The sequence below is a fragment of the Phycodurus eques genome, chromosome 3, assembly GCF_024500275.1.
Source record: "Phycodurus eques isolate BA_2022a chromosome 3, UOR_Pequ_1.1, whole genome shotgun sequence".
NCBI lineage: Eukaryota > Metazoa > Chordata > Actinopteri > Syngnathiformes > Syngnathidae > Phycodurus > Phycodurus eques.
Window position 1 is genome coordinate 630,526 of NC_084527.1, and position 10,986 is coordinate 641,511.

At 51.1% G+C, this 10,986-nt stretch overlaps 1 protein-coding gene across 1 annotated transcript; it reads right to left on the minus strand.

Moving 5' to 3' along the window:
* Positions 1-5,386: 5,386 nt before the first annotated feature.
* On the minus strand, positions 5,387-8,675 carry LOC133399635 (cip1-interacting zinc finger protein-like). The gene is made up of 3 exons (XM_061671307.1): positions 8,474-8,675; positions 8,265-8,393; positions 5,387-5,683 (listed from the first exon to the last, which is right to left on the minus strand). Exons 1-3 carry the CDS (start codon positions 8,588-8,590, stop codon positions 5,672-5,674), a joined length of 258 nt encoding a protein of 85 aa, XP_061527291.1. The 5' UTR covers positions 8,591-8,675; the 3' UTR covers positions 5,387-5,671.
* Between the last annotated feature and the right edge of the window lie 2,311 nt (positions 8,676-10,986).

The window sequence follows — 10,986 nt, forward strand, 5'->3', positions numbered from 1 at the left end:
TGGGTTAGTACGGCATCCAGGAAAGGAACTTGGAGGGACAGATGAAGAAGATTAAGAGGACAAAGGCAGAGCAGAGAAGCATGTGGTAGAAGCTGAGACAGGACGAGTGTTGTGCATCTTTTCGGGAAGAGGTGAGACAGGCTCTCGGTGGACGGGAGGCGCTTCCAGAAGACTGGACCGCTGCGGCCAAGGTGATCGGAGAGACAGGCGGGAGAGTCCTTGGTGTATCTTCTGGTAGGAAAGGAGAGAAGGAGACTTGGTGGTGGAACCTCACAGTACAGGAAATCATACAAGGAAAAAGGTTAGCTAAGAAGAAGTGGGACACTGAACGGACCGAGGAGAGGCGGAAGGAATACATTGAGATGCGACACAGGGCAAAGGTAGAGGTGGCAAAGGCAAAACAAGAGGCATAGGACGACATGTAGGCCAGGTTGGACACTAAAGAAGGAGAAAAGGATCTCTACAGGCTGGCCAGACAGAAAGATGGGATAGACATGGGAAGGATGTGCAGCAGCTTAGGGTGATGAAGGATAGAGACGGAAATATGTTGACTGGTGCCAGCAGTGTGCTGGATAGCTGGAAAGAATACTTCGAGGAGTTGATGAACGAGGAAAAGGAGAGAGAAGGGAGAGAAGAAGAGGCAAGTGTGGTGGACCAGGAAGTGGCAATGATCAGTAAGGGGAAGTTAGAAAGGCATTAAAGAGGATGAAAAATGGAAAGGCAGTTGGTCCTGATGGAGGTATGGAAGCATGTAGGAGAGGTGGCTGTGGAGTTTTTGACCAGCTTGTTCAATAGAATTCTAGCGGGTGAGAAGATGTCTGAGAAATGGAGGAAAAGTGGGCTGGTGCCCATTTTTAAGAACAAAGGGTGATGTGTAGATCTGTGAGAACTATAGAGGAATAAAGTGGATGAGCCACACAATGAAGTTATGGGAAAGAGTCGTGGAGGCCAGACTCAGGACAGAAGTGAGTATTTGCGAGCAACAGTATGGTTTCATGCCTCGAAAGAGTACCACAGATGCATTATTTGCCTTGAGGATGTTGATGGAAAAGTACAGAGAAGGTTAGAAGGAGCTACATGGTGTCTTTGTAGATCTAGAGAAAGCCTATGACAGAGTACCCAGAGAGGAACTGTGGTACTGCATTCGGAAGTCCGGAGCGGCAGAGAAGTCTGTTAGAATAATACGGGACATGTACGAGGGTGGCAGAACAGCGGTGAGGTGTAACAGACGAATTTAAGGTGGAGGTGGGACTGCATCAGGGATCCGCCCTGAGCCCCTTCCTCTTTGCAGTGGTGATGGACAGGCTGACAGATGAGGTTAGACTGGAATCCCCGTGGACCGTGATGTTCGCAGGTGACATTGTGAAAGCAGGGAGCAGGTGGAGGAACAGTTAGAAAGGTGGAGGCATGCACTGGAAAGGAGAGCAATGAAGACCAGCTGAAGTATAGAATACATGCGCATGAATGAGGGGGCAGAGTGAGGCTACAGGGAGAAGAGAGAGTAAGGGTGGAGGACTTGAAATACTCGGGGTCCACCGTCCAGAGCAATGGGGAGTGTGGTCAGGAAGTGAAGAGAAGACATGAGGGCAGTCGGTGTTGGAGAGGAGGATGCAGGAGGTAGGCTTCCATGGAAAAGGAGGACGCGCTGTGGCGACCCCTAACGGGACGAGCCCGAAGGAAAAGAAGAATTCTGGACACATTGGGGGCCAACGGGGACCCGGGTTCGAATCCTGCCTGCCTGTGTGCAGTTTGCATGTTCTTCCCGTGGCAGTTTGGCTTTTCTCCAGGTTCTCCGCTTTCCTCACACGTTCAACAAAAACATGCATTCGAGGTCGATTGAAGACTAAATTGTCCGTAGGTGCGAGCGGTCGTCGGCTTCTGTGCGCCCTGCGATTGGCCGGAGAAAAGTTTAGGGTGTACCCCGCCTCTCTAGCCGCGACCCGCCAGGCGGAGAAGCGGCTCGGAAGACGGAAAACGGATGGACCGTGACAATCGCGATCGTAACCAAACGCGACGAATCGCACCGAGCCGATCCAGAACGATCACAGTCCGTCGCGACGAAACATAACGATCACAACCAACCGATCGCGCGCCCGACCTCTCGCAACCGACCGTAACAATCGATTCTATCGATCCCAACCCATCGCAGCCTTCACGACGCGCACCGACAACAGGAGGCCGAGCGATCCGGACGATCGAGCGTTTCGCTTCTCGGGCGTCGCCGGCCCGGAGCGCATTTTTCGCTCATTTCGCGGCAGCGAAAAAAGAACCCCGTGACGGCAGATGGCGAAAGCTGACCGACGGCCCGTGCCTCGCAGAACACGAACGGACGAGCGGCAGCGCGGCGCGCCGTGTACAAAATTCCGTATTTTGCGACGCGTCTCTTCTTCTTCTTCTTCGGAAAGTGCAACATCAATATTTGCTCGTTGTAGGAAACGTCGGCTGCAGACGAAAGCAACTTCGACCCTTCCGACGGTCTGAAATAGGCTGGCGGTTTTTGACCTACGCGGTTGACAACCACTGATCTGAACAAACCGCCACCGTAATAAACGCGAACAAGTTTGACTTGCTAACAAGGCCGATCGCGGCCCCGCGCTGCATTTGCGTCACGTCGACTCGAACGCAGCCCAAACCGGCCGCTCGCCAAATACTTCCGGGAAAAAAACACGACTGTCCACATCGCCAAGGTTACACGCTGTGTGCGCGCGCGCGTGTCTGCTTTTTGAACAAATCAATAACCCATCATCACGTGACAGAGTGTGCGTTTTGCGTTGTCCTTGGTGCGTACATTTGATTCAAGTCACACAAACACTTTTCATTTCGGTGTGTTTGTACCGAAGAGAAAAGATGGGAGTTGATTTTTAGGCTCCTGACAACATTTGATATCATCAAAATGACAACTGAGCGCGCGCGCGCGCACGCACGCACACGCACAAGCACACACACCTTCTACTGCGAGGTGAAGGTTTTGAAAATAGCGGACATCACATGATAAAGAAAGACCACAAGTGAGTCAGAATGCATTTTTTTCAATGTATTGTTATCTGTATCTTCTAAAACCGTTTGTTTCGGCAGGCGCTTAGGAAGACTCACTTTATGATTATTCATTTTTTGAAAATGATCAATTGTTTTCATTTGTTTAAAAGAATCCCGAGTCGAGACAGCTTTTGTTTTTGTCCGAAAAAGGTGAAAAGGTCAAGCCTCATTGAAAGCTGACATTTCTCTCGATTTTCTCTTCTCGACCTCACTCCCCCCCCCCCCCAAGAAAAGGACAACAAAAATGGGGGGCGCAACTTCTTTTATAGGAATAAAACCGCCTAGCTTGGCGGAAGTCTGGTTCGCACATCTGCATGTTCTCCCCGTGCCCGCGTGGCTTTTCTCCGGGTACTCGGGTTTCCTCCCGCATCCCAAAAACATGCGTGCTCGGCGGATTGGGGACTCTACGTTTGTTTGTATGCGCCCTGCGCTTGGCCGACGACCGGTTCAGGGTGGACCCCGCCTCCCGCCTCCCGCCTCCCGCCCGGAGACAGCCGGCATCGGCTGCGCGAGGACAAAGCGGAACGGAAAACGGGTGGATGGAGGACATAGAAAATGAATGTGAAAAGGGTTTCGAGGAAATCTAGTGGATTAGATCGCTGGTCGGACAGCACCCCCTGCTGGACTCGCTTCGTCTGCGCAACGGGCGGCAGGCCGTCTGGCGATCACGCAGGAAAATCCAAAGTCCACAACTTCATTCTCGAAAATATCCGATTTGATTTCCGCCTTTGCTTTTTATTGGGGTCGGAAATGAAAAATAAAGCGCTTTACGTTGGGGCAAGCTGAAGGTCACGACCGGCGTGATGGATGTGCGCCTTTAAGGGGCGTGGCCGAGTCCGTGACGCCGCAGACCGTTGCACTTAAGTCTTCGTGCGAGCGGCGACCGACGGCAGCTACTTGCGAGTGTTGTCGTTTCCTATTTGACCGTTTCAATCAACTCTCTCCTCGCCCGCCTGCCGGGGCACCGGCGTCCTTCCTTTTGTCGCACCCGTCCGTCCGTCCGTCCGCGCCAATAAAAAAACTCCCGCTGTTTATGAAGGTAGCGGCACTGCACTCGGAGTTGTTAACCTCCCGAAAAATCAAAAATAAACCAACACAGTACAATCGATCACGAGCATCTGCTGCTGGAAAAGAGTTGAAACGCGGTGGCAAATGGCGGCTTCCGGTTGACGGGGGACTTTTCCTCCCTACGTGTGAAAAGAAACTCGCACTTGTTACTCCTTCCTTCGGCAAAATAGGCTTGCCGCTTCTCAACCTCCGCGGATGACGCCGCCGCCCACCCAAAAACAGCGACAAAACAAAAGTCAACCGCGATGGAAGACTTTGGCTGAAATCTTCGAGGACGTCCGGCAAACGTCGAAATGATCGAAAAGATGCAGAGAAGCAAGATATTCCCCAACCGCGACCGCAGGCAACAAGAGAATGTGTTGACGTCGGCTCCCGGCACAATTTGTGGCATTCAAAATCCTCCATCTAACCTGGAAACACACACAGGGGACTGCTGCTGTAGTTTTTGGGATGTTGACGTAACACAATTTCTCGTCGGTCAGTTCGCAACGTCAGCACAGTTTTGGGACCGGGTTGTTTTGATAGCGTCAAAGTCAAGCCCCGCCCAAAAAACAAACATCATTACGTCAAACTGTTATCACGGTATCATAACATAACATGAACTTAGCACGACTTCAAGAGATGACATCTTATTTTGGAAATAAGGCGAGCGTGATGATTTGACCTGATTTCAAGATGACTGTCGACTTCCAGTGAGGCTTCAGAACGGAGAATCGCCGCAGTTCACGTTTATTGGGTACCACAAGACTGTTGGAGGCAAGGGTAAACCTTTCAAAAAGATGTGTATGTATATATACGTGTATATATATACGTATGTGTATAGGAGGGCTCTAAATCCCGATTCATTATTCATGCTGACAGTGACGAATGACTTCTGAATCAGAATCCAATCATTGCTTCTTGTACGACTCCAAAATAACGGAATCCTTGTCCAACGAATGGAAAAAATCCAATGAGATGATTTGCAAACTATCTTTTGAATTGGAAATAAACAACGGCTTATTTCAACACGGTGAAACATTTTGTATTTTATGAAGTAAATGCGGCATGCGGAAGTTGCGACTCTTGTCAGAATAAATTAGTATGATTTTCATTCTGATCGGAGTTCAAAAGATCCCTTTTCAACGCTCTTTTGAATCCCAATTCGAGTCACCACCCGTGTCTGCACAGCCCGAAGACATACATACGTATATATATACATACATATATATATATATACACACACACACACACACACACTATGATGTGAAAGTAGACCAGCACACCACAATATTTTGTCCAGTCAATTTTATGTAAATTCATAAAAGAGGAAAATTGTGTGTGGATCAGATTTTTTTTCCATTTTGCCAAGTTATCGAGGTTATTCCTATTTTAGTCTTCCCTATTTTTCTTTTCCTTAAATACAGGAGCTGGATCAGTATCTCGACGACAAGAGTTTTGGTTTTTTTTCCTTTGGCCACCCGCGTTGAAGTTTGGAGAGCAGGTCCCGGAAGTTCGGCCTCGGCGGAAAGGAGACGGGAGGACCGACCGGCGGCCGTCGTGACCGGGCGGGGGTCCGCTCGTGAGGTCAAGAGGTCGCCTGAGTGCAAAATGCGTGAGAGAAAGTTTCCAGTTTTCAACACAAACGTTCAAGCAAGTCTCAAATTAGTGTGCCGAAAATTAAGTGTCATCTATCCATTTAGTTACAACTTCTGCTTTTCATGGGAAAAGGTGGAAGAACATTTTCCCCAAACTTCTTTTATTTGATCAGAAAACATACACAACTTCACTTTCTCTGAATAAAGTGCCCACCTTATTTTCCCCCCCCCCCCCAAAAATCCAACTTTTTTAATTGAAAATATTCATTTTTCCAAGCAAAAAAAGCATTGAGGAAAAAAAACATTTTATTCTGAGGGAAAATGCTTTTCTATGAAATAAAATTTCGATGGTATTGTTCCAGAGGAAAAGCATTTATTTATTTTTAACTACTTGAAAGTTTAAGTCTGTTTTCATTTGACTCCACTTTCAGCTTGTTCGGGGCAATTTTTCACGACAGCAAATAGGATTTTGTATTTTTGTACTTAGCGGGGGGGGAAATCGGCCCAGCGCAGCGCTTATACCCGTGCGAAGCTCCACACTCGACAAACAGTGAAATGTCCTCCAATAAAAACAAACATTTTGGTTTTCTTTGTCTTTTTATGAACGAGTAAAAAGATTTCAAGTCAAAGCGTATCAGAAAGGAGCAAAAATGTGTCCGACGGGTCGGCTCGACCGAACGAATCCTCGCGAGCCGCAGGTGGCAGCGGAACAATCGATCGCGTCAAATGACTCGTCAACGCAGACTATGGGCACCGTATCGATGTCTCAAAGTCCCTGTGATGTGAAACCTAATCCGCCTTCTAAATTTGGCGCAGCACAGAGGGCGGAGTGTCCTTAACAAGCCTGAGAAATTGAAATGGTTTCAAAAAATAAATAATCATATTCATAAAAATCACCAAATAAAGCTGGAAAATGGTGAAAAATGAACCCGTTGTCTCCCCTCTCGAACAGCGCAGGCGCGTCTGCCCAATGCGCCAAATCCACCAAATAGTTCTTCTCCAACTTTCGCCGAGCAAGCAGCGAATCCAAGAGCACGGTGACGCTAAGCGAGGAGGGCGGAAGTCATCGGCACGCGTGTGGACGGCGAGAAAACCACAAGACCGAAAGGATTCAGCACATGGCGCACACCGGTCATACAGGGACCGGAGAGCCCGTATCAGGCGGTTCGCTAGCCCGTACTCCCGAAGCACCCCCGCAGGACTCTCTGAGGGACACGGTCGAACGCCTTTTCCAAGTCCACAGAAGACATGTAGACCGGTTGGGCCAACTCCCGCGCAGCCTCGAGGACTCTCCGAGGTCCGCCGTTCCACGTCCGGGACGAAAACCGCACCGCTCCTCCTGCGTCTGAGATTGGACTTCCCGACACAACAGACCTCGCCGGGGAGGCTGAGGAGTGGGATCCCCCTGTAGTTGGAACACACCCTCCTTTTGAAAACGGGGGACCACCGCCCCAGTCTGCCAATCCAGAGGCACTGTCCCCGATGATTTTGCAGACGCGCGTCAACCGGGACAGCCTCACAACATCCGGAGCCTTGAGGAACTCCGGGCGAATCTCATCCACCCCCCCGGGGCCTCGCCACCGAGGAGCTTTTTCAGAATCCTCTTTATTTGCCAAGTATGTCCAAAAAACACACAGGGAATTTGTCTCCGGTCGGCGGAGCCGCGCGACTACGACAACAGACGGTCAATTGCCAGAGAACGCTTTGGAGACAGAAAGCCATGGACCAAAAAAAAAAAAAAAAAAAAAACAGTCACTGAGTAGTAAAGGGTTGCCTCGGCGACCTCAATCCCCAGACTCTGCTTCCTCATGGGAAGGAATGTCGGTGGAATTGAGGAGGACTTCGAAGTATTCTCCCCACCGACTCGCAACGTCCAAGTCCAGGTCGGCAGCAGCCCCATCCCCACTTGACACGCTGTTGACGGTGCACCGCTTCCCCCTCCCGAGACGCCCGACGGCGGACCAGAATTTCCTGGAAGCCGTCCGGAAGTCGTTCTCCGTGGCCTCGCCGAGCTCCTCCCATATCAGAGTTTTTCCTTCGGTGACCGCCAAAGCCGCATTCCGCTTGGCCGGCCGGCGTGCCCGTGGGAGTGACCGCGAGTGCGACTGCTCCTTTGCGAATGGCCGGCAACCGGTTCAGGGCGTAACCCCGCCTCCTGCCCGACGACAGCTGGGATAGGCTCCGGCGCGCCCGCGACCCGCGTGAGGAGAAGCGCCACAGAAAATGGATGGAAAACTAACAGAAAATTTCAAGTGTGGAGTCTACAAAGAAAAACATTTGGCACAAAATGTACGATTCCGTAAAAACAAGGATATAAAATAGTCGTTTTCATGGCTTTCAATTGGCCAAAAGAAACAATTGGATGTAATCAATTGTTAATTATTGACATTTTTAAAGCGCTCAAGGTGCAAATGACAAAAATCAGACAAAACATTCCAATTGCATTAACACTGTTAAAACAGCTGAAAGAGAGGAGGAAAAAAAAACAAAACAAAACTAAACACACCAAGAAGTTCATAATCATCATCGTTTCAAAATAAATAAATACATTCAAAAAAAACATTTAATTTAAAAAAAGGCCACCTGTGAAGTGGCTGCTTCCTCTTCCTGGTGTCCTAATTCTACTTCCTGCTTTGGCTCCGCCTCCTCCTCAAAACAGCCAACCGCGTCCACAGTGATAAGCTCCTCCTCCTGAGCCGCCTTCAAACGCAACTGCGGGGACAGGCGCGCGCTCATCGGTCACGTGACCCCCCCGGCCGCGGGTCACGTGACCCCCGTGGCCGACCTCTGACCTGTCGCTTGTGCTTGTCGGACTTCATGTGCTCCACGAACTTCCGCGGCGTCTTCAAGTGGCGGCCGCACGCCGCGCAGAACGGCCGTGACGCGCGCTTGCACGCCTGCGCACACATACATGTAATGCACGCACACGTGCGCACGACGGCCACGTTCTGGGAGGAGCTCACTTTGTGCCGTTTGCTTTGTCGATGGCTGATGACATCGTCGCTGAAGTCAGTCTGACACGTGTCGCACCAGCGCCGCCTTCTGCTGGACAAACAAACACACACACACACACACACACACTTTATGTCAGCGCACACCGTGAGTTTGTGTATTTGTGTGTGCGCGCGCGTGGTCCTACCTGTTCGTGAGCGTGTGTGTGATGACATCGATGGAGTGCGTGATCGCCTTTGCACTTGGTCACGTGAGCTGAGCCGGTCATGTGCTCCTCAAACACCTGAACACGCACGCACGCACGGACACACCGATTGCACCGTGACGTCATAGGTGTAGAATGATGACATCGTCGTCTTCTTTTAAAGGGTTTCGGGATTTCTTCAGTTTTTTTCCACTTAAGAGGAATCGCCGAGCCCGCCGACAGCTTTCGTCAGGGCTACGACGCGTCAGCCCACGAGGTCGCGAAACCTTCCGACCGAGTCGGCGCTTCAACCCGACGCCGTCGTGTTCCTCCCGGCGGGCGACCGTCGGAGACCGTGCCGCAAGACGGCAACACGTGTAGTATTGAAGGAGGACCCCACAAAATGACCATCATTCAAATCGAGAATCCCACAAAACGCCGTCGGCCCCCAAGTACACAAGAGCGACGGGATCAGCCGCGCGCGAGCTCGCCACAGCTTGCTCGGAAACACGAACATCATTGCAAAAACGCACCACTCAAAAAGGCTGACATATTCGGATCGCAAAACGCGCCGTCTCGCTACTCGCAAATCACTCTCCGGTGGACGTCACGTGACGCACGGTCGCTGTAACGTTTCCGCACTTCCAACGCAAAACAATAATATACGAACGAAAAGAAGGTTTCACCACGGGAGCGCAATCGGGAGATTTGGGATCACGGAGGACCGCGCCCGCACAAAATTCCAAACGACAAACTACAAATAACAAAAAACGGACACACGCGAGACCTTAACGACCATCTCGACAATCGACCGAGAGATAGAATTCGGACGTGAAACCTACACCGCCACAAAGACGGCGGCGTTAACATCTTTTGTACGAAAGCCGCGCACGCCGACTTTGGACATCAGAAAATCCTACGGCAAACAAACGCTCCGTAGTCAGAACGGTCCGCAACCGGACGACGACGACGAGAAGCGCAGAGGTCGCGCTCTCGGCCGGTTTGCAAAATAGGCCCACGAACAAAAAAGGGAAGCAGCAAGCCGGACAAGATGAACAGAAGAAAAACGAAGAAAGAAAGAAAAGTCAAACTCACACCAAAAACAAGGACATCATCAACACGCGCAAACATCACAGGAACAACACGACCATCCAAGAAAGAAATACAGCAGTCAAACAACGCGCACACCCAAAAAACATGAAACGCAAAGTCAGTTGTGAAATACCAGGCAAATCTCACGATGCAAAATACATTGGGGAAAGCCCACAAACCTTCAGCGCACACAGAAAGAACAGCAGGGATCATGTGAGACGGAAAGCGCAGAGCAAGAAAACTCAAATCAGCCACAAGGGGGAGGAATAAACACGCAGCGACTGGAAAAACGGGACCGTCGGCGCCTCGCGAAGCAACAAAGACAAACCGCCGAGAAAAGAGTCAACAGAAACACGTCGTCATCGGCGGGCGCGCAGACTCGCTCGGCTCGGGGAACGCCGTTGGAAAGGTCGCCCCGCCGCCAGGCGGGCTCGCAGATTCCTCTTAGAAATCCCAAAGAAATTCCAGGACCGATGTGACAAAAGCTACATGGAAATCCCAACCCCAAATTTCCCCGTGGACGTCATCCCCCCCCGCAGTCCCGACGCCTTCGCCGACGCCACGAATGCGTCCGACGCTCAGAACGTTGCGAGCGGGCGCCTCGCATTCGAGGAAAGAAGGATTTTGGCCACGCCGGTCTCGGAACTTTGCCGACACGCCTACCGCGTGTCCTCACCTCCGCGGCGTGACACGTGACTCCGCACATGTGACAGCGAAGCCCCGCCCCCGCCGCCCGCTCGGCATCCGTCTCGTCCGTCTGCGTGAACGCTCGACTGGCGCCGCCCTGCTGGATGGTCACCTTCAGTGAACACGCGCTCTGGAGCACACGCACATCAATTGACACAAACGCAGTTGAAATATACACAAATGCATACACAAACACACACAGTAGGGGGAAAAAAAACACACACATATGCATATATTTGAATGTTTAGTCCACACAACTCCTAACCAAGAAAGGACAAGTCACCTTGGAAGTTTTGCTGGCGTCGTGAAGCTCCGCTGCCACCTGCTGGCCAGGAGGACAAACGCCATCTGACAGGGGCACGCGCGCACGCACGCACGTCAACGTCGGTG

What these genes read in the sequence shown, in the direction of transcription:
- LOC133399635 (XM_061671307.1), bottom strand. Translation starts at nt 8,590, where the DNA reads ATGTGTGCGCAGGCGTGCAAGCGCGCGTCACGGCCGTTCTGCGCGGCG. An exon ending in CCGACAAGCACAAGCGACAG is followed by an intron (nt 8,394 to 8,473) that starts GTCAGAGGTCGG and finishes CTGTCCCCGCAG; the next exon opens with TTGCGTTTGAAGGCGGCTCA.